The following is a 23,457-nucleotide window of genomic DNA, read 5'->3' as shown; positions in this document are numbered from 1 at the left end:
TAAGAGTAATTGAAGTATTTTTAATCAAACAAGACTGAGAATACACACTCCAGCTATGGAAAGCAAAGTCACATCAGTTGGAGCAGACCACCAAGAGGAGAAGGGAAAAACAGAGATGTGAACACAGATGCTTCTGTTTGGGTTTCTTTCTTTGGTTTTTCAATTTACAGCTTCTTTCCACCAAAATACCCTACTTTAGAAAAATCCAAATTTATCATGTAGCACATCATTTTTTGGCAACATCACTTGCAGGGATGATAAAAAAAAGTATCTCTGGGCATTTTCCCTTCTCCATTGCGAGAAAATCTTTATTAGCTCCTGCCAAAGTACCCAACAGAGAAACCAAGACACAGAAGACACAAGTCTACTCCTTGTAGGGCACCAGGAGAAAGTGTCCATAGAGCTGGGAACTGCCACTTCTCCCACTGCATAACTCCAGGGGTCTTTTTCACACCCATATTTTGAAGAAGGGGCAGTTTTTGGGACCAGTGGCAGTGGCTGAACTTGAACAAAGACAGAAACGTGCCCCATGTGCAGGTTATGGTCCTTGTTGTGGTCACTGTGTCATACTGGGAACTGTTGCTGTTCCCAACAGGCTATTGGGGTCAATGGAATATTTCTAGTTTCGCTGCACTGTAGACATGCAGGTAGAAAATCAAAATGGGAGGGAAGTGGGAGGACTTTGCTCCAAACTACTGAATTTCGCAAATGTTTGAAGAAAGAACCCAGAGGTTTTTCCATATGCTTCCCTTTAAATAAAAAAAATAAATGCAAGATTTTATTCCTTTCTGGTGATGTATTCTGAGGAAATCACAGAATACTGCAATTTCAAAGATGCTTATATGTCCCCAGGGCAGGAAACCTTTATGCCTGTTCTTTGTAGAGGGAAAACTGAGGCACAGAAGTGTGAAGGGGCTCACACCAGATCCTGTATGGCCCCAGTGGCAAAATCCCTGTGATGCAGAGGGCAGACAGCCCATAAACGTGCTGTAATCTGTCCCCTGCCTGGGCATCCCCAGACCTTGTATGGGACAAGGAAAGGGTGGCTCCAAAGAGGTGAAGGCAAATCCCTCCACTTGCATGGACCTCTCTGCTCAGCTGCTTTTGGTAACTACATGGAAGAGGGCAATGGGAGAGGGGGAACTGGGGACAATCTGGAGTCCCCGGAATGGGGAGAGAGATAGGAAGGGAGGGAAGGAGGCTGCTGCTCCTCCAAGGCACTTAACCCCAGTGTGGGGATGGTTTGGTCCCATCCCCTGCACAAGAGCAAGAAGCAGCTTTGGCATTGGGCCCACCTACCCAGGTAAAAGCAGGGCAAGGAGGAGGGGGCACAGCTGTCTCTGTGGTAGCTGCCTTTGGGGACCTCAGTCACTGTTCCACTGCAGGGCTCCCTCACCTTTCCACCCTCTGAGCACAGACATGGAGTCACCCTGAGGTCCAGGTCTTTGCAGAGACCTGTGGATCCATCTGGGATGGACCAGAGGATTAAACTAATTCCTGTGTTTCCCTCTAGATCAAGCCCACTCTGCATGGCTGTTCAGAGCCCCTGGGACCCATCCCTGTGGGAGGGGAATTCCCTCCCCTCTCCCATCCCATTGCTTTATCCCACCTTAGGTGTCAAGATGAGAAATGACCTGGTCAGACCAAGCAGCAGTTACAGGACATCTGGAGACCCAGCAAGAGACAGGGGAAAGACTCAACCCCAGTGCTACAAAAATCCAGCCACATGAAGCAATTTCTACAATCACTCCAGGGCTCCCCATCCATCCCCTTCCAACACATAGGACTTCGGCTCCTCTAGAGAGTTCCCTCCCCACCAGCAGCATTCCATCATGTGCTCACTGGAAGGCTGACCCAGCTTCCCAGGGAACTAGCCCCATAATCTGTCCCAGCAATGTCCTGGTGTCCTGTCACCTGAAAGCAGACGAACCCGATAAAGGCAGTGACATGAGACATCGTGCCTAGGATGGAGCTGGCAGAAAGCTACTGCAACATCTCCAGATCCTTCTGGCTTTTCATGGCTCTTTCTGCCATGCCAGCAGGTCACACAGCTGCCGGGGAGATGACAAAGCAGCATCTCAGCTGTCCTGTCCTCCAGGCCTTCCCAGCATATAGGGCAGAAGCTGTGCAGGTGTCTCATGACCGAGTGAGTTCACGGTCTCCTTGCGGGGCTGGGACCACAGGCAGGTCCTATGCTGGTCCCCACAGTGGGGACATCGGCTCCCAGTGCAACCTCTTGCTCCCAGCTCAGACAGCCGTGGATTGCTTGATGCTGTGGAAGCTGACACGGGTTGGGGAGGTGGGGATGGACATGGCCCTCGCTACGCGGGCACGGATGGAGTGCTTGTCCTGCCACCGGTGCCACCGCTTCCGTACGGCTGATCGCACCTGGGCAAGATGAATGAGGGACATTTGATCATCACACAAAGATTTTTCAGAGGCACCAGCCATCCTTCTCCTCAGTCCTCCAGTCAAAAATGGATTAATGGTATGTGATTTGGTACCAAAAGAGGTTCATGTGGGGTAAACTTTCCTGAGTTAGCAAAGATATTGGGAGCATTTGGAGGAGGCAGAGGAAAGAGCTGCCCAAATATTTGGCCCCAGGATTCACTTCTACTCTCATCTCCTGTGCTTTCTGCTGTTTGTGTCTTGGGTCAGAGCCTGGGAGATGCCCTCATCCATACACAATCCACATGTGTATGGGCTCCACCTGGGGAAGGATTTCCCTGGGATGGGGAGGACCCTTGGCTCTGCTGCACACAGGTGCACCCTGAGACCATTTGTTCTTGGGGTTGAATTTTCCTTCTCCAGAGGAGACAGACAGCAGCCATTCCTGTCTGGGCAAAATCTGGGGCTGCAGATGTACCTGGGGCTGAAGGTGAAGCACTAACTCTGGTCACCAAAGACCTTCAGGAATTAGGGACCAGCACTCTTCAAGCCCTGTGCACCAGTAGAGCCTCATGCTGATCTTGTCTGCTTGCAAGGAAGGGTCCAGACCCCCACAAAAAACTCCAGCCCCTTGTGCTCACCTCGCTGTTCAGGAAGCAGTAGAAGACAGAGACGAAGAAGCCCTGGAAGGAGACAAGTACAACCAACTCCCAAGCCAAGAGCTTTGGAACAGCTCTGGGGTTTGGGGATGTCTGGTTTTGGGAGGGGGCAGAAGCAGGATGAGGCATCAGCCAGGATGGGCTTCTCCACATCCCTTGGTGAGGGGACTGGGATGGAAGCCAGTGTGGAGGACCATTACCTGGAAAGATTCCAGAAGGGAGTTGAAGTAGATGAAGACTATCCTGGAGATCTCATCCTCCCCTGGGTTGACAAAGAACAGCATGTAGGTGATCCCCAGCAAGGGCAGCAGCACCAGTGTGGCCTTGACTGCTTTCCTAGGGAGAAAACAGGGACCTGAACTGATACAGCACAGCCCTGGGCACAAGGACTCTGCCCATCCCACTCCCAGCACCAGCGTGGCTTGGACTGGTCTGCTGGGACTTGAAAACCAGTGACCGGGGAAGGATGGAGCCAAGTTGGGCTGTTTTCCAGTGCAACTCCCAAGAGACTGGGCTGGTTTGAGCCCTTCTCTGCTTCTCCGCCCAGAAGAGGGCAGCAGAGAGCAGAGGACTGACCTTGAGCTGGCATAGAACGATCGCTTGGCTGATCCACAGCTCAATTAAAGAGAAATTAAGGAGGGTATAATAATTCACACCCTTCAACATGAGTTTGTGAAAACCTTATCTCAGGTAATTAATTTGAAATCTTGATGAGATTACAAGTGCAGTTTTTGAAAAGTCATAGTGCTGATACAGAGAATGTGGGAAGGATTTGGACTTGGCACATCATTCCTTTGGATCAGGGGACAAGAACAATGCCAAGTAATTCACTTTTTGCTTAAAGATCCTGTTAATGGACAGATTCCAACAGTAGATGGTCATCCCTGGAAGGTCTGAGCTGGGCAGGGAGGGGGTCTAGGACCGGTTTTGCTTATCTAACATTTGTGTCCCTGGCACAAATGGGCTGATGACATGGAGGATCTGGAGGGACCCAAGGACAGGAGCTGGAAAATTACAGTATGGCACATTCACTGGTGTAGCTTCTCCAGAGGAGCAGCCACGGCAGCAGGGGACACATCGGCATTTTATCACCTAAGGTGAGCAGGAGCCCTCCAGGGCTGTCCATTGCCTGGTTTAAGCAGAACTGCACAGTTCATAACATACCAAGTTCTCCAAGTTTTCCTGCCCCACAGAGTATTTCTGGGAAATGAAAATGTTCTGCCCAAAGCTGATAAACCCTCCCAAAATGAGGCAAATACTGGAAAATGAAAAGTCTCTCAAAATTGCTGACTGAGGCCAACCAACCTTTTCCCAGAACCTTTATTTTTGCTTACCCCAAGATGAACCCCTCATGCCAGTTCAATATTCTGTGATGAGGAAAGCTGGCATTTTCCAATAATAGAACCAGATTTTTTCCATTCTCAGCTGCAAAAGCCATCCTTCACCTCAAAACAGCTTCTCTTGACCCAGCACAGAAAGATTTCCCATTTCCTGCCCACAAAATGATCCAGACAGAGACAATGATGAATACTTCTATTCCAGGTACTTTGGGGAGCTGCTCTGACCATGCACCCCTTATGTTATCTGCAAAATATTCCCCAACAGGCAAAGACGGGTTAATTCTTCCTGCCTTGCACTGTGGGAGTCCTGTCTTCTTTACAAGGAGGTGTTGGAGTGGCATCGATTCATGATTCCTTCCTCAGCTTTTGCTTTTTTGTCAAGCAGTAATTTAATTCTCACCTCCATGGCAGGATTTGCAGCTCCCAGCCTGGAGAGCTCATCAGGTCCTACCAGAACAGACTTTTGCAAAGAGACTCAAATCCCAAGGATTCACTTCAAAGGCAGAAACAGCCATCCACACTCTACATCACAAGGCTCTCCCTGGCCAGATTTAATGACCATGTGCCTCCAAAGAGCATTTGAGGTGCTCTTAGCTGTCTCTCCATGCTCCCATCTCCTTGCTACCTGGCTAATGGGACCGTTTCCATCCCCACTAGTCATGAGAGAATCCAGTTCCTAGGTTGGCTTCCTGCAGGGTCACTCATGCTCTTATGAGTTAAGAAAATTAGGAAATTAAGATTTTAACTAGAATATGAGCAGTTTATGAGAAAATTCAAAGTAAAAGAAACGAAAAAGCATTTAAGGTAGAAGCGATGTAGGAGTAAGTGTGCTTAGTTAAAGGCAAGCCTATACAGGTCCTGCTTGTAAAGGGAATACAATGTAGCCAACAATTGCCAAGATTAAATGAATAGTCCAAGGATATTTGTCTTAAGTTGTATTTGTAGAAGGAGACAAGGAGGATGAACTATTGTGAAAAAGAAAGAACTGTGTCTACACCTGCAAGCAAGAGATCTGAACTGTGTCTAGGAGAAGCAGGAGAGCTGCCAACAAGACACAGTTGAAAAGTTTTAGCCTGAGGAAAAGAAAGATTTCATTAAAAGACCCCAGACCCATTTCAAAAAAGGACTGAGCATGCCCAGAGGGGCGTGGAGCTCATTACTGTATGAGATGTGAGCAGGCAGGGTCAGGTAATGAATATGTATAGGTGTACTTTGTAATCCTATGCATATGTAATACTTTGGGGAATAAATAGAGAATAAGGGGCAGAGGGGGACACGCATGACTTTGGGAGAGGACTGTGGTGTCCGGCTGTAATAAACATATCCTCCCTAACTTGAAATATTTAGAGAGTCCTTTGTCTGTAATTTTATTGCTTCACTTACCTGTACTGGATTGTCTCTGATGTAGTTGAAGCTCGGAGCTTCGTCATGAGGATCCGAACAATGTTGAATAGAAAGATGAAGTTGATCTAGGAGGAACAGGGTCACTGGTTAGTGTCTGCTCCCCCAGTATTTCCTCCCATTTCCACTACAATGTTGAGGGGGAAGATGGGGGAGCCAGGGGAAATGGGAATGTTTCCTCTTGAACCTGATTTACTGCCTTTCATGCACCATGAGAGGATGTCTGCCTTTTTTAAAAGCACTTGAACAATAAGATTTAGGAGTTTAGTCAAGGGATCAGGGCAGCAGGGCATGCCAGGAGATTGTCAAGGAAGAACAAAGCCTAGAGAAAGGGTTGAAGGTGAAAAAGTAGAGGGAGAGGAAGAATCGAAGGTGGAGAGTGGCTGCCATCACAGCCAGGATCTGCCTGGCAGCTCTCCTGGCTGCCGAATTGCTAACAAGGGAAGGGGAAGGTGTCTTTGGGGCTGAGCAAAATTGACAGGAATTAGTAGTGGCCTGACTGTCTGACAGGCTGGGAGATGGAAAGCAGGATCAATTATTCCATCATTCCACTGATTTTTACTCCCTTGAGTTTTCTCAGCATTAGGCAAGGAGAAAGGAGCAGTTTTGGGACTTTGTTCATGGCTTTCCTCCTGCAAACACAGGTTGGACCCCCAGCTTGTGACCTGCCACCTCTGCTCTTCTTTGTCCCTCCCCAAAAGACAAAGCCCCATCCATGTGACCCTTAGATCAAGCATTGCTGCTTGACTGGGGACCAGGAATAGAGAGGCGGAATCAGGATCAGGGAATGGAGTCAAGGATCTCAGGCTTCTGCAAATGTTTGGCAAAACATCCACCCACACCCAAACAGTGCCAGGGCAGGGATGGAGGAACCTACTGATGCATGTTGGAATCTGCTGATGGGACATCCCTGTCAGAATGAAGTTCCAGGCTCCTTCTGCAGCCCACCCCAAGCCCAAAATTGCTCAAGAGGCAGTTTGGGTGAGAGGCAGTGCTGCTGTGGGGCAGAAGAACCAGCCCAAGCAGAGTGAAGGAGGGGGCAGTACCCTGTACAGAAGCAGCTGTGTCCCACCTGCACACCGAAGGACTCTATATTTAGCACACAAGCTCACTTTGCTCTTACCAGAAGCACCAGGATCATGGGGCCTTGGTAAATGTAGTCAGTATAAACACCCGCTCGCTTCCCAAACCAGCACCTGCAAGGCAAGGACAAGCAGTGTCAGGGACAAGCCTGACATAGGAGTGACCTGGATAGACTCCTGTCCTTGCAGTCTCTGTAAGTCACTGTCTGTGAGGTGAAAGCACAAAAACTCAAACTGCTGCAGCCATTGTGCAGTAGCTTCCCTGGGAACTCAGGAGGTGCACGTGGGTTTGTGGGAGTGTTAATGTGCCCCATATGCATGTGGGAGCTATTTATTGCAGGACAAGCAGGGACACCCTCCTCGCAAAGGAGGTGAGTGCTCCCACTATTCTGCAGGGGGGCAGCCTCACCTCACATCCTGGAGGCAATTTTGGACACAAAAATATAAGAAAGATCTGAAGTCATTAGGAAGCATACAAAGGAGGGATATGAAGACCGGGAGCAGTCTGGAGGGGCAATATGAGAAGCAGCTAAGGGCACTTGGAATGTTGAGCTGGGGTAGAGGAGACTGAGTTTTAACTTCACCAGGGGCTGCAGCTCCTCCCCAGGGGCAGCCCCCATCTCTGCTCCCTGTGACCAGGGACAGGACTCAAGGAAATGGCCTGAGGTTGTGTCACAGGGGATTTTGGGATGGGTATCAGGAGAAGGTTCTTCCCCCAGAAGGTGCTTGGGCACTGTCCAGGCTCCCCAGGGAATGATTACAGCCCCAAGGCTCCAGAGCTCCAGGAGCTTCTGGGCCATGCTCTCAGGGATGCCCAGGGTGGGATTGTTGGGCTGTCTGTGCAGGGCCAGGAGTCAGAGCTGGTGATCCTTGTAGGTTCCTTCCAGCTCCGGATATTCCATGATTCTGCATAATCTCACACACACAGGTCTGGGTCAGCTCTGTCCTCAGCAAATTCTGTGGGAGCTCACTCCAGTGTATCCCTGTCCTGGGAGCACTTTGTCAGGGCTGTTCAGTCAGTGCCTGTGTGAGTAGCATGGGGCTTCTGAAGTCAGCAGGGAAAACTACCTCTGGAAAACAGATCAAGCTGACATTCATCTCAACAGGCTCCTTTCAGCTTCCCACTCTGGGATGAACTCTCAGTTGCCTATGAAAATGGCTCAGGTGGGGGTAATTTGGATCTCTTCTGGTTAAATCCCAGCTCCCTTTAGCAAACCTATTCCAGGAGATCTGGTTTAATTTCTTTTTCTCCTTAAAAATCACATTTGTCTTTTGAAGAGAAACCAAGCAGGGGCAGGGCTTATGCTGCAGAAAGCTGAAAGGTGGGATAAAAGAATGAATGGAAGAATATTTTCCTTTTTTTCCTTCCTGACAGAGTTCCTGACACAGCTGATCCCTGAGGATTTGGGATACAGAGAAGAATGGAGGATGAGAGCAATAGGCTCACTTCTCATTGTCGTAGTAGAGCTTCCCAATGGCCCAGGCAACGATGATGGGAAAGGGGATACCTGCAGGGGAACACACAGGTGAGTCTCAGAGGTGCAAGATCACCACAAAACCACATTGTAACAGGGGTTCTTTCACACACAAACCACCCAGTGAGATGACATGTCCATGCAAATCCCATCCTCCTGTTCCTGGCAACCTTTTTACAGCTCTTTGTGTGCAAGAAGAACTGGAGCAGGGGATGGAGGGGGCATCACCCATCACTAAACCCTGGGTACCACTGTGTGAGGGGAAGCCTGGCACTCACACCAGCCGATGCAGATGAACATCCACTTGCGGAGCTTGTCCGTGGAGTAGGTGAGCACGATGGCCGTGTGCAGGTAGCAACCCTCGCCAAACATCCAGAAAAAGTTGGTGACATGGAAGTAATTGTAAGCAGCAGTGACCAATCGACACCAAACCTGCCAGGAGATGTGGAGCCTGTTGAGCTCTGTGTCACAGTGGTGCAAACAATGCACGGAGCAGCATGGACCCCACCATCCTTTGAGCAATGAAACCCATGTTTCTCATACACATGGGGTGCCTGCCAGCCACCAGCCAGCACTATTTGTCCCCTGAAGTTGCTTTTCTAGCCACATCTTAGTGACTTCAAACTGAAAGAGAGTAGCTTTAGGGAAGAAATTCTTCCCTGGGAAGGTGGTGAGGCCTTGGCAGAGGTTGCACAGAGAAGCTGTGGCTGCTCCAACCCTGGAAGTGTCCAAGGCCAGGTTGGATGGGGCTTGGAGCAACCTGGGATAGTGAAGGTGTCCATGGCTAAGGGGTTGGAACTAAATGATCCTTAAGGTCCCTTCAGACCCAAATCACTTTGTGGTTCTGTGATCTCCAGGGTCCTCACACCCCCCAGCTGCTCAGGACTGGGCTCAGCCTGGCAGAGCTGCACCTACCACATTGCTCTCGTGCACCTCTGGGTTCATGGTGAGCTGCACCACGAACCATGTGGCATTGCGTAGGATGAAGGCTGTGATCAGGTTCCAGTGGATGATGTTTCTCAGGCACCGTATGCTCCTGGAGAAGAGAGGAACAAGGCCCAATCAGAGCAGGGGGACTGGGGATAGTGCTGTTTGTGGAGCTGAGTGTCTCTGTTGGGACCCCAAGGATGACCTACTGTGATCATGCCCTGGGTGAAGTGGGCAGGAAGAATACCAGGAGGTGGAAGGCACAAAGGAGGACTCTGCCTCCATAACCAGGTGCTTTAAAAAAGCAGCAGAAGAAAAACAGCCCTGAGATCAGCAGCATCCCTGCAGCCTGGAAGGCAGTGGCAGTAAGGGAGATGGCAAAGCACAGGAGCTGGGTCCATCTCTACCTGAGATGACCTCACAGGAACATGGCACCAGGTTTGTCACTCACCGCAGGCGCATGAAGAGGACAAATGCCACAAGGAGGGCCCCCAGCGAAACACAGTGGCCCAGGTAGTTGATGATGACAGCAATGTGGTAGTGCAGCTTGCTCTTCTTCTGGAAGTGGGGGAGATGGGCAGAGGGTCAGCAACAGCCCTGGTACTGGCACAAACCCACCTCTTCCACCACATCACCTTTGGCAGCTGCACCTCAAATTTTGGGCCCTTTTTCAGGAAGCAATTTGAGCCCACCCTGGGACAGGACAGAGGGAATGGAAGGAGATGGGGCTAATGTGGGAAGGAGAGGCACCAGCCTGGTTTCACATCCCACTTGTACCAGAGCAGCTCACGAGACAGCGCAATGCTGGGACATCCCAACCCATCCTCTGGGGAAACCCTGCTGGAACTCAGCTGAGCTCACTGGAATTTTATATCTCAGTTCACCCCCATTGCCCTGGGGGAAGCTGAGAGGCTGGGATGAATTTGGGCAGAGGGAGAGTATGAGTGATAAATGAATTAATTGATGACTCCTTATGTTAGGCACTCATCCAATTGGTGAATTAGCAACTAAGTAAGTGAGAAAACCACTCCTGGCAAGAGATATCAGCATCTTAAATACCAGAGTTGATATCAACTGCAAATGAAAAACTCATATCTCTTCTTCTCTGCTTCAAGGGAAACTGCTTCTTGACCTACTCAGGGACTTGTAATTCTTGATCCTCATTTTTTATCTCTTTCAGCTTCCCAAATAACTCCTTTATTTCATTGCCAGCAGGGAAGGACGGGGTTTTCATTGAGTGCTGTGTCAGGAGGAAGCTGCAGGAGAGTGACAGGGCTGATCTGCACCCAGAGGCCCTGGGGACCTCACACTGCCAATCCTCTTGGATTTTTAATGGAGATTGAAACAGGCATGGCTTCATTTCTGATGGGGAATAAAAATGCAAATCAAGAAGGGGTAATAATTGCCACATGTAACTTTATCATTGGGATGCTGTTGCATGCTCAGTCCTCAGCTCTGGGCCATTCCTGGCCTGGATGCTGTTGCCTTTCAAAACTCCATCATCTGTTTCTTGCCCTCCTGCCAAGAGCCCAGTGACTCCCAAGCTCCTACCTCTTCACTGAGGATCTCCTGGCACTGGGAGTAGTTGACACGTGCTGCCCAGCTCCCATTTGCGAGGCACTCCCTGTACCCATTATCTGAAAGACAGGATGACCATCCAAGAGTTAACAGAGCATGGGGATGAGCACAGGCGTGTGACGTGACTGTCACTAATGCAGGGCACTGGCATCAGGCCAGTGGCATCTTCTGCTTTGAAGGCAACTTCTAATTAACTACTGCCTTGGTCACAACTGCAGAACCAAACTCCTTGCAATATTTCAGACCTGCTCAAGAGCTTTGGGTCTGCACCAGGTCTGCCCTTGGCACAGGGGGACCCCAATGCTTCCTCACCATACACAAGGATGCAGCAGAAGCAGCACCAGTTAGATTCTTCTTCCCTTTCACTCTGCTGTTTGCTTGGGTGATCATGTGCTAGCCCATGATCTCTGCTGGGATGGCAGCACAAGTTTCCACTTATCTCCCTCAATGAGGAGTTTTTTGCCTCCCAGTGAGGACAGTAGGTGGCAAGGCTAATTGGGAAGGAATGGCACAGGCTCCCCAGAGAGTCTGGGACTGGTGTCACCAGTGGGGTGATGCCAGCACTGGGGTGAGACTGAGCTTCCATTAATGGGAGACTGTGAGCCTTGTCAGGGTGATGGGGTAGGAAGGGCTCAGAGACAGGGTCAAGTTGTGATTAATGCAGAGAGGCTCCTACAACAGCACACGAGGCACCACAAAGCAGGAGCTGTGTGTCTGTGCCATCCTCCATGGCTGCAAGAATGTGCAAGATGGAAAAATTTATGGTTTTTTTGTGAGAAGCAAGGTTTTTCTTTCATCAAAAACAGCTCTTGTGGTCAGAAACTCAAACTTATTCTAGGAACAACTTTGGGCACTTTCCATATGCTATCGCTTCATTCTCTACTCCCAGCATGTCACTGGCAGTAACAGTGCAGCCACCTGTTCCAGGAGGGGATGAGTTCAAAGTCCCCCAGTCTTTGCTCAGCTAGGGGTTTCAGACCCCTGTACCACCTCCAAGGCCAGGGCAAGATCACTTCTCTGCCTTTGTCCCCAAGACGGGGATATCAGCCCTCTCCTCCTCCCAGGAGGACCTGCTTATAAAGCTGCTTTTCTGAAACGACCCTCCCTGAAATCTGGGGTCTGAGGCACTGCTTTCTTTATGGTTGATGAGCTTTGTTCCCAGAGGTGTATTGTCGCTTGTGTCCCAGAGCCCTCGCTGGCCGTGTTCCCAGCAGTGCTGCCCCTCTTACTGGTGGTGTTGTACCGCACGCCATAGAAGTACTCAGGGCAGGGCCGAGCCACCAGCTGTCCCACCGCGCTCCGGGGCCAGCATGTGCCAATCAGGTCCACCGAGGCGTTGCACTGGGGACCTGCAAGGACCAAGTGCACAGGGTTAGTAGAGGTCTGTGGGTCACCATGGACCACTTCCAGGCTGTTGAAAGGTCAGGATTTGTCTGGAGAGCTGGGGCTGCTGGATGAGCTGATGGCTAACCACAAGCTCAGCCCCCAGAAAACCCTCATGCCAGACATCAAATAGGGGCTATGCAAAACTTGCAAGGGCTGGTTGAATCATCATGGCCATGACTACTACTCTGGTCCTGTCTTTACTACTGGGCTAAGCCCAGTTATAGCACAAACTTGACTTTAGACCTGACTTCCAAGTCCACTTGGAGTTGCTCGGCTCTGGTTTCCCAGCCCTGCTCCTTCCTTCAGCCGTGACTTTGGCATCTAGCCCTACAACAGGCAATAAGCCAGACTTGCTCTTCCTCAGTGGTGCATCCAGTCTAGTTCTAAGCCCCTCCAAATATCTCACACCTCCTGGCTGCAAAATCTCCTTCCCAGCCATTCCTGTTGGTCTCTTCCAGTCTTTCCTGGGTAGAAAACTCCAAAATTGCTGCTATTTCAGATTTCAAGGATTTGTGTGCTTTTCCCATCTACACAAGTGTGCTAACATAGGCATTAGGGAGGCCAGATTGCAGGCTCTTTTATGTATAATTTGTGTATATTTAGAACAACACGTACTGTAGCTAAATATGTCCCTGCTCCACCTCACAGTGAGGTTGGAAGCACAATGGCTGCAATATTCATATACTACAATCCAAGATAAGCAGAAAATGAGAGAGCAGGAGATGCTGGAAGGGGTAGAGTTCAGCCCAAACCACTCCTGGGTACCAGAGATGTTTGTGCTGTTGGCACAGAGACAGAAATTGCCATTACCTGAGACAAAACACCCCAATTCACAGCTCCTTGGGTGTGAGAACACAGCATTTCCTCTCCCCCTGGATTTGTAGTTGTTATTTGAATGCCTTTCCCAAAAATTCCTATGGATGGAGCTGGCTAAAGAGTGACTAAAGGAAAAAAAAGCATAATACTGTTGATGATGATGATGATATGAAGGTTTTTATGGAGGAATATTTCTTTTCATCAATTATCTGAAAAATCGGCTCCTTGTTATTTTGTGATGTTCTCAGAGAAAATTTTCAGGGCTTTCAGTGTCTTCAAATATCTTAGCAGGGGAAAACTGCTTCCAAGCATGTGAGCTGGGGAAGCATCAGAGCATGGTGAGTGTTACCTTCTGTCTCCCATATCTTGTAGGGAGAAATTAATTTTAACAATGACCTTTGCTTTTAGCTTTGCTAATGTGTAGGGTTGCTGTGGCAACCTTCCCTTTAAGTTAACTGTTTTAAGCCTGTATTTTGTAGGAAACAAGGTGCCTTTTATCATGTCTGTGCCTTTCTGCATCCATTTGAATTTACTGAGCTCCGTTGTTGTGACCCAAATTTGACAGAGAAATAGAGGGTCACCATTAAAATTTTTATGGTAATAAAATTTACATTTATCCATGTAGAGAGAAAACAACCAGTAATTACTTGAACTAAGGAAAATGTTAAATTGCTAGTGCTCTCCCTGTTAGCCACGGAGGTGAGAAGCTGTGAATGTCTGGAAAGGAAAAAGCTTCACTTGGAACAATGCAGCACAGGAAAATAGGGCTTGCACAGTACTGATGGCCATGGCAGCTCATGCAGCTATCACAACCCCTCCCGAGGACTGGTAGGGCTGAGCACAGACTCCATTTCCTTTGCATACCCTTTTGTCTCAGTTTCCCTCCTGCATTCCAGGGTCTGTTCTGGGGGATGGACAAAGATTGCTCAGGGAGAACAAACACGAAGAGTGAATAATTAAAAGTCAGCAGGGCCAGAGAGCAACAATGATGATACTCTCCACAAGTAAAACAAACCCACAGCAATGCCATTAATAACCAAACCCAAAAGAGACTCAGGGAAATGATGTAGCCAGACAGAGGTGCATCATTCTGTCATACATCTGCTCAAGGCTGGATTTAATAGGGTTTCTCCACCTTTCTCCAAGGCACTTGGTGGGGTGGTGCTTGTCACTCCTGTTAGAGCACGACAGGATTCCACTAGACACCAAACCCAGTGGGTCCCACCAGTCCCACCACAAGGAAGGTGCACCAGCATCACCAGGACCTCAGCCCTCCCTGTCCCATGGGTCATGGTGGTGCTGTAGGGTGACACTGGGGTCTGGGGCTGCAGTCAGATAAAGAGATGCTCAGCCAGGCTGTCAGATGCTCCTGGACCTCTCCCTGTGCTTCATCCCCATGCTGCCACTGGCAGCATTTGGAGCTCTGTCCCACCAGGTTTTCATCTAATGGGTGGCTGTAGTATTTCCCCCAGGCTCACACTGAGAAAGGCTTGATGAAGAGAAGCTGCAGAAAGCAGATGTTGCTCTTTCTGCTCTCTCCAGCATACAGAAAAGAGAAAAAAAGCCCCTCCTGATGGGGAAGTGATAAGTAAAACAGTGAGGACAGAGTGCCACAAGGGCTGAAACATCCCCTTTACCCAGCAGAATCTTCTGCTCCGGCTCCCCCTGAGTGGTACCTGGCTCCCAGCATTTAGAACACTGTTTAGGATGGAGATGATATGTGTCCCATGCTTCCCTGCCTGCTTGGTGGCCCATGTGTGTTTGCAGGGAGCTGTTCTCCAGGTTCTGAACATGAGTGCTCTGGCTTCTCAGCTTCATTGGCTGCACAGGTTTCGTCTTTGCAGATTTACAGTGAGAAAGGTCAGTGAATTTCCTACCTGCACTCAATCCCCCTAATTTGGCTTCTTCCCACACAGAAACACGGTGTTTGGAGGAGGAAGGAGCAGGCCCAACTTTGAGACAGGGAATGTGGCACAGGGGAAGTTGCTCCAATCCCTTCTCACCCTATTGCCTTTGGGTTGTGCTGCTCTGAAGCAATATAAAGCATTTACATTTTCCTGAAGAAAGAAGTGTCTGTCCAGGGATTTATACTGAGACAACTATGACAATAACTGTCTCTGGATAACTGTAACAATATCCCATCTGTTTCTAGAAAACATTCTTCTCCAGCCTGCTCCCACCACTCGCAGAGGCCTCCAAGGTGTCTCTGAGCTAAAGCCACGGAACTATGTGACACCTGGCAGGGTAAAGCTCTCCACTCCCAGCTAATCTGCCAAAAGATTTTGAGCAAATTTAGAGGATTGAGCATGTTTATCCTGGTCCAGCAGTACCAGATGCATGGCCACAGTGCTCTTGAGCTGGTGCCAGGAGGTCTGAAGTGTTATTATACCATCAAGCCATTGCTGGGATGCTCTGAAGAGGAGTAAAGCAAAGGTTGTACTGATACAGCTGCGCTGGTAAACACATCCTGCTTTATACTGGGCAGAGCTGTGCACCAGCACAACATCCCAGTTTGCTGCTGTGCACAGACACAACTATGAAGGGTGGAAGGGTGAAGCCTCTCTCCCCTTCTGCAGTGCAAAGAGGCCAGGAGAGATGATGGAAATCTGAACTATAGGCTCATTCGGAAATCTGAACTATAGGCTCATTCCCGTATCTTGGGAATAATATATATATAATATAAATAATCCCGTGATGGGGTTATTTATCTAAGGTGTCTCAAGAGCCTAATGACTGAAAGCTTTTAACTCATATCACTACCTGTCCTGAACTCTTCTTCAACCATAGTTATCTCTATCCAGCCCAAATGTCCTCTGTGACTGCATTGCTGCTGCTGCCTCGAGCCTCTGGCTCCCTGAGAGTGTCCCCTGTGTCTCTACTGCAACATTTGCATTTGAAAATCAGGACTTCATCTCCACATCTAATCAAAATACAACTCACTCTGATGTCTGATGCATCAACTGCAAAATTACACAAAAATCTCTTTGTCCCTCCCAGGCAGTTCCACCAGAGTGGTGAAGAAGAAAGACCCATTTCACACCTTATTGCTCCAAAACATGGGTCTTTGAGGGTGGCTTTTACTTCCAGGTGCCAGGGAGGGGTGGCTGGGTTGAGCTGTGGAGTCACGCAGATGTTAAATGCTTGAGTAGCACCTTGAGGCATTGAGTAAAATGGCACTGGGGGACAATTTATATTAACATCGGGTAGAAATTAGGGTGGTGGAGCTGTTTGCCTTCCCTCTGAACAGGGGTCGGTGCTCAGGATGGGAGCAGCTGTGGCTGCCTCAAAGTAGATCCTTGCTTACGCCCTACCTCCAGCACTGCTTTCGGTGGCATTGGGGGCTTCTATTTACCTTTGTAAGACTCCAGTCCTTAAAAAATCCCCAGCAGTCCTCCCAAGCATTCAAGTTCCATGATCCTCAATGTAAAATAATTACCCAGGCTAATTAAGCATTATGATAGCTATGGGTGTTTGTAATGAATTTTTGGCTTGTTGCTATTCCTGGTCACTGATTATCCCCTCAGGTCTTTGCTGCTGCTCTGGAGAAGAATAAATAAAAGGCACCAAACCTAGCTTGTGCTGTTGGTATCTGGTGTATCTGCTCAATGTTGTCACTTAAGATGATCCATGTACAGCTTTACAGCATATATATGTGTATATATATATATGTATATAATGTATCAAATGTAGTGGGTTGTGTTTGGGGCTTATCTTGTTCTCCTGACATGAACCACAGAGTGTTTGGAGTTGTGTAATAACCAAGCATGGCAGGAAGTTGTTTATTCCCTAGGGTTGGCTGGGATTTGGTGGTGCATGAATGAAGCATCAAAATCCCTCCCTGGCAGAGTTTTCCCAGTCGGGCCTCCTAGTTTGGCTACAACTGAACAGTCTCTGGCAGTGACTTCACTGCATCCAGTCCAAAGTACAGTTCAGCTGCTGTAAATGCTGCTCACGCTGGGACGTGCCAGGATAGTTTCCTACTGGAAAACTTAATTATCTTCCCTCCTCCACTACAATAAAATCTATGAATATCAGTGAATTGCTATTGACATCTCTGTTTCCCAGATGATGGAGTAGAATGGCCTTATCGACACCAGCATATATTTAAACCTCTAGGATTGTCCATATAGATGAGAGTTTTGTTTCCCAAAACTGCCCAATACCATGTCTCGCCCTCAAGTCCCTGCCTAGACTCATTGCTGCATCTTTAACCCTTGCTCAGTTCCTTTATTAATATTTCTTCCTTGGGAGAGATGCCAATGAGACTGAAGAGAGAAGAGTCACTGATGTTAATTTGACCTTTATGAATTTAATTTCCAGACTCATCCCAGGGGAGTCAGTGAGTGATTGAAAGAGTAGTGGCACGAGGGCTGCTGGAGCAGTGTCAGCACTTTGGAAGCTGAGCTGGAGTGGGTGGAAAGGCTCTTGGTCAAATTGTCACCTGCTGTGAAAGGTGTTACCAAACTTATCTGATAGTGCCTGTGAAGGATATGTTCTCATCACTCACTGCTTCGTAGCCACAGGATTTTGCTGTATCTGGAACAATTAGATTTGCCTTAATTAATGCAAAGCTACACTCCCTTTCCCCCTTGAAAAAAACTTCAGTTAAAAACCCACAGATATTTTTCTTTTCCTCTGCTTAGCTTTGGTGCCATTTTTCTTTGCTTTAGGTGAACTGGCACCGACCTGAAACATTTCTTTCCTGACAAGGAATTTTCTGTGCTCCTCTCTCTCTCCTGAGCACTTACATTGTGATAACAAGCTCAAAGGAGTGGATTGTGCAGCCAGGACCAGAGGGGGATGTGAGAAATTGTGTGGCAACTCCTTGGGATGATCCAGGAGCTATGAATGGCAAAACAACCCCTTGAAAGTGCTCATAGCTCGCTCTGTTCAAGTGCTTTCTGCTGAGCTGCTTTGGAAAAACATCATTATTAATTAGGAAGAGGCTTTCCCATCTTCTCAAATTCTCCCTTCCCTCTCCAGGGAAGCAGTCCTGCAGCTGCAGGGAATGAGTTGCCCCAGTGGATGAAATGACCTTATCCCTCATTGTTGTGGTTTTAAAGCATTACCTAAAATTCACTAGAAAACTTACTCATTTCTTGCTGTGAGATATGGATTAGGAGAAGGGTAAAACAGGCTTAAAACTTAAAAGGAATAAAGAAAGTTTATTAACAAAACTACAAGAATAAGAAACCAGAATAAAACCTCCAGATACCATTTTCCCCCACTACCCAACCATTCCCATGTTTAATTGACAACATAGAGACAAAGCCTGGTGGTTAAAACTGTCCCAACTTCGCTATAGTCTTTTCATCAGTCTTTGTAGAGAGAAGAAGTTCTCTTTTGTCAATCTATGGAGTTTTTCACAAGAAAACCATTTTCTCATGGCTTCCTATTTCTCTGATGCCAGCTGCCCAGAAAACTCTGCTACCAGTCCTTTCCTCCCATTTCACACCACTCTGAGGTGTGTTCGTGGACCATGATTTAAGGGGTGTCATTTTAAGGATGAGGTATTCAAAGGCAAAAGTTCTCTTCATCTGTCTCTGTGATCATCTCTGAAAACAGAAGTTTTCTCTTTGTCTCTTAAGGGCCACAATTCTTCAACAACTTTCACTTCTCTTTTTCTGTTCCAGCATCTCATAGGATCACAAACTACTTCACCATTTGCTCAGCTCTGTCAATGAATTACCTTTGCTTAGATCCACACTTTGAAATACTCCATTGCCCCCAAAATAGTCTTTCATTAATTAAAGGAGTTTTTTCAGAACATTGTCTGTCTCCATAGTTTTAACAAAATAATATTTCAGCTTATTAGTTCATCTTCTTATTCTCCTCCCATCTGAGGCTTAATTCCTTTCTTCACTGTTTTTGATAGTTTATGCTGTCTCTTTACATGTTGATCACTCTCTCTTCCCCTCTCCCTGGAAAAAGGATTAATCTGCAAGTCTCATCTGGGTAGTGAAAGGGTTAAAATCTGGCTCAAGCTGCAGCAGGTATTTATGGTGCTGGGTTTCAGCTCAGTGGTGCTCAGAGCTGGGCACCCCCCTGGGAAAAGCTTCAGCCACCCCGGAGGCTTTCGGGGAAGCTGCAGCAGAGCTCGGCCAGGCCTGGGCCCAGGAGAAGCCCCGCAGGCCCCATCTCCCAGCCGGGAGCCACGGCAGGCCCAGCCCAGCCCCTGCCTGGGCTGCATGGCCTGGGCAGGGGACGGGGGCCCAGCTGGAGCCCTGTTACCTTTCACAGCCAGGAAACAAAAAGAGAGAGAAATTCCTGGGCTTAGGTTTTAAAGGGTGGTGTTCACAGGTTGATCTCACTTTTCAATGGTCAAAACTACTGTCAGTTCTCAGAAATGGCCAGTTATTGGCCAGGAGAAAAAACTCTGATCATCCTCTAGCAGCCTTAACTTCCTTAGCGGTTTCCTACTTTTTTTCTTAAATGCCAATCTGTCACACTCCCAGATGGACTTCGTGACAGGGTGAGAAGCAGCTGCACACAGACCCCGGGGAGCTGAAATCATGAGCCAGAGAAATCCATAGTCTGAATCAGTCAGGCTGGGAGCCCTGGGGACAGCACCTATCCACCCTAGACAAGGGATGCTGATCCTCATTGTGTTCCTTTTGAAGCCTAATCTGAGACTTTCATGGCTTGCAGATGTTTAGGGGGGCAGCTGACCTGACTTTGTGAATGCACCACGTTGACCTCAAGTCCAGCCTGATATTCCTTCTTCACTGCTACTGTGGGAGGCAGCTTTCTGATGGAGCATCCAGCTGTGCCCCTATGTCCCAGACCCAGCCAAAATCAGGGGCTGACAGACTGGAATTTTTGATGGATACCTAAACTATCAACTTGGAGCGTGACAACAAGCCTGAATTCCCAGGGATATTAGCCCTGCACTGGGGGCTTGAAGGAAGATGGGTGAAACCATGGTGATAGGAGGGCAGGACAGGAGAGTTCTGTGAGGTCCAGGTGCTCCGTTTCCTGGGATGAGTTTGCATGACCTGCACCTTCTGAGCCTGGACAGCATCACCCCAGTGTGCCTCCACCCTCTATCCCACTGCTGTGGCACAGACTCTTTCAGCTCAGTGTGCATGTCTAGAGAGTGCTGACACTCTGCTGACATCACTGTCCAGGCAGACATCCTCCTTAAAACCAAGAGATTTAAGGGACTGGTGAGCCAGGAGAGCCCATGCTGGGCTGTGTTTCAGAGGAGGGATGGTGCACACAGGCACGAGGCAGTGCCTGTCCATGCATCCAGCAGATCCCCTGCCAAGCCACATGCTGGGGGTCCACTGGGCTCGTGTTATCAGCATGTGTCATTTCCCAAGGGTTGTGAAGACATTAACAAATTAAGTCTCAGGGCCCTGCTGAAATTCTCATTAGCATCATCCTAACAACTCTTCATGTTAAACAGCTCAAATAAAAATTTCCAGTTTAGTAAATATTCCTCCATAGGAATTGCTGTCTCCATCAGTCAGGGCCTAAAGGGACCCCAAGGACCAGGACTGGTGCTGAACTCCACTTCCCAAGCAGACATAAGACAATTAGTTTTACCTCTACCTCTTGTTCTAAGTCCCCTCCTCCAGCTAGAAGTTGCTCTCACATGTGCCAGCCCCATCCAAATTAATGAGTTGCTCAGGAATTGCAGGTTGGATGTGTTGAGACAATGGACAGTTTGCAAATCTGAAGCCTCACATTCTCCCCTCTGTCCTGGAGATGGACACTGAGGTGCACTAAATCCTGCTTGGAATCATGCTGATAAATCCCCACTGAGCAAAACCCAGTCCTTGCAGAAAGCAGTGATCAGTGCTTGAGGATGATGGTGGTTCCAGGGCAATCCATTAGCAAACCACAGCAGAAAATCTCCCTGCTTTCTGACCTTTCCCTGGGGCTTGGGAGGTTCCAGTAGTGGGTGGAAAAGGCCACAATTTGGGCATGAGGATTCTCTGGGACCTGCCTGCTGCCCTGGATCAGGATTTATCACAGCTTAACTTGGCCAAGGGCAGGCCCTCACTGAGCAGGGTGATGAAACCTTCAGGGAGCTAAGCACATGAGTGGTAACTGTGTTTCTTTGCTGACCAGACATCCAGGCATTGCCATTCCACAGGCAACTTTGCTGTCCCCTGGCTTTCTGCCTCCACCTTGTGGGCTTGGGAAGCTTCTTGCAGGGCAAGGTAGTCTGGGTTTGGCCAGACACTGGATCAGCCAGTGCCAAGACGGAATTTGTTAAAAAGGAGCTGTTAATGCTGCTTTTAATGGGTGGTGGGCAGCCATCCCTCAGCTCTTGGTCTCCATGGCCATTCCTCAGTGCCCAGTCCTGTGGCCAGCCATCACCCTGATGGAGAGTTCCTTGGTGCCCTGTCTGATTCTCATTCAGTCATGGAAAATCAACACTGCAGCATCCCAGAGCTCGGGAAGACTTTTCTCCTTGTCCTTGTGAGCTACACTCCTTCTCACACTTCTCCTCCCTCAAAACCAGTCACTGAACCAGACCTGTCTGAGGTGACAACCAAGTCACCTCCTGAATATAGGATAAAAGCCAATTTTGGCACAAGCTCTGACCTGATTGGATCAAACCCATGTACAGTGTTGATTAGGAGTGGGCTGTTCATGACCCTGCTGCTCCCACCCATCAGGGCTGAGCCAGCCCTGGCCCTAGCGATGTCCCCTGAAGCTCTTCGTGGCTGGTGGCCTCCCAAAGAGCTCAATGGCATCTGTGTAACAGTGCTGGGGGGTGAAAGGTGGCTGAGCCTGGAGCCACAGTGGCCACACTACACTGGTGACGTGGTCTCCACAAAAAGTCAAAACCTCCAATCATCGTCCCTGAGCAGGGGATGATACAGAGGGGTGGACATAGGGGCCAAAGTCCTGGTGTTTCTGGGCTTGGCACAGACGAGGCAGCCAGCCCTGATATCTCTTTGTCCATCTCCCCCTCTGCCCAACAGACATTTATTTTCTCTATTTTCATCTCCTGAGATCTGCACCTTCTACCTGCCTCCATTGTCACCCTTCAAGGAGGCTGCAGCAGGTGAGCCTAGAGACACCCCTGACACCCCCTACCAAGCACTGGATCCCCAGGGGGTGGCTTGAGTGGGCTGGGGGACACTCACCAGTGTGGTTGGTGACAGGTGGCAGGCTCTCACAGTACTGCTCCTGGATGGAGGCTGCAACTGGGCTGTCCCAGAGGAGAAATGCCTGCATGGGGAGAGAGCAGACAGGGTTGGGGTTATATGTGCAATATGCTGCTTCCCCATCCCCAGATGCCTCCTTGGGTCAGATCTGAGTTTGCCCATGTCTGGGTGGGTACCACCTGCAAAGCTGCACAATGGACATGTACCATTTTCAGGATGGTTTCCTAGGGAAACTGCTTATCCAGACCCAAGGCTGCGGGACTGCTCTGTTTTCCACCCAGTGATCCTGTCCTGCCTCAAATACCCCACTTAGCAAACTCTCCTGCAGCACCTACTGAATCGTGGAACCTCTGCTATTTTAATCAACATTTTAAAATCAACATTTTAATCAACACTTTTTGGTTTAGCATCTTTCAGTCTTGAGAGCAGACAGGGGAAACATGATGAGCCTGACACCACACTTAGATTTTCAATCCCTTACTGAAATCACAGCCTTGTAAGCTGTCAGTGGGAAGATGTTCATACACGTCCTTAAGGAGATCTGATCCACAGACAACCAGCTCTGGCTGAAGTCTTTTTTCCAGGAGAATTGTCAGCAGACACCAGCATTCCCATTGAGTCAGGAGGCACCAACCACGATCTACCCAGCTCTGCTAAAACTCTGCACAAGGAGCTATTTTTGAAAAATGATTATTGAATTATTGTGCCTTTGCAGGAGTTTGGGGAAACTAAAAATGAGAAAGGCAGTTGCCAGGATGAAGGGATTGCAAGGATGGCAGAGGGATGGTGCTGTTGGTCTCACAGCTCACCAGGGTGCCAGAGGAGGGAAGGAGGGGACCTGATATTTTGCAGAGCACAGATTTTTACACAAGTGGCTGTCCACTCTGTCCTCCAGCTCAGAGAAGAGTGACGCAGGCTCATCCCCTTTGCTCCACCAGCACTAATGGTGGATGAGGCTCAACTCCACTTCTTTCATATCAAACGACTGACCAAACCCCTTGGAGAAAAGTCACTGATTAAATGACAGAGCTGTGCCCCAAAACACATCACATACAGATCCCTTGGGAATCAGCCCTGAGTCTGAAAGCAGGAAGGGCTGCAGCTCCACTGCTTGCAGGCATACTCCCAGCTCCTTGGGGAAAACAACCTCCCCATCAGCCAGGCTGATTCCTAGTGCCTGACCCTTCCTGAGTGCCATTTACCTCCCAAACTGCTCTGAACGGAGCCATAGAAACACTGTCTGCTCTTGCTGGCACACCCAGCCATCCTCATGCCTTACC

The 23,457-nt window shown here is 48.8% G+C and overlaps 1 protein-coding gene across 1 annotated transcript; it reads right to left on the bottom strand.

Moving 5' to 3' along the window:
* On the bottom strand, positions 1–22,247 carry CRHR1 (corticotropin releasing hormone receptor 1). The gene is made up of 12 exons (XM_058858006.1): positions 22,157–22,247; positions 12,080–12,199; positions 10,824–10,909; positions 9,724–9,830; positions 9,261–9,381; positions 8,624–8,777; positions 8,318–8,378; positions 6,912–6,984; positions 5,771–5,856; positions 3,248–3,383; positions 3,030–3,071; positions 1–2,388 (listed from the first exon to the last, which is right to left on the bottom strand). Exons 1-12 carry the CDS (start codon positions 22,245–22,247, stop codon positions 2,248–2,250), a joined length of 1,218 nt encoding a protein of 405 aa, XP_058713989.1. The 3' UTR covers positions 1–2,247.
* Positions 22,248–23,457: the final 1,210 nt, after the last annotated feature.

This window comes from Poecile atricapillus, chromosome 27, assembly GCF_030490865.1.
Source record: "Poecile atricapillus isolate bPoeAtr1 chromosome 27, bPoeAtr1.hap1, whole genome shotgun sequence".
In the NCBI taxonomy this organism is placed as follows: Eukaryota; Metazoa; Chordata; class Aves; order Passeriformes; family Paridae; genus Poecile; species Poecile atricapillus.
Note: the sequence above shows the minus strand (reverse complement) of the source record. Positions and strands in the feature narration are given on the sequence as shown.

Coding starts and splice junctions, on each gene's coding strand:
- CRHR1 (XM_058858006.1), bottom strand. CDS start 22,247: ATGCAGGCATTTCTCCTCTGGGACAGCCCAGTTGCAGCCTCCATCCAG. Junction 3,384..5,770: donor TCAGAGACAATCCAGTACAG/GTAAGTGAAGCA, acceptor TTTTCTCCCTAG/GAAAGCAGTCAAGGCCACAC. Junction 3,072..3,247: donor CCCTTCTGGAATCTTTCCAG/GTAATGGTCCTC, acceptor GTCTCCTTCCAG/GGCTTCTTCGTCTCTGTCTT.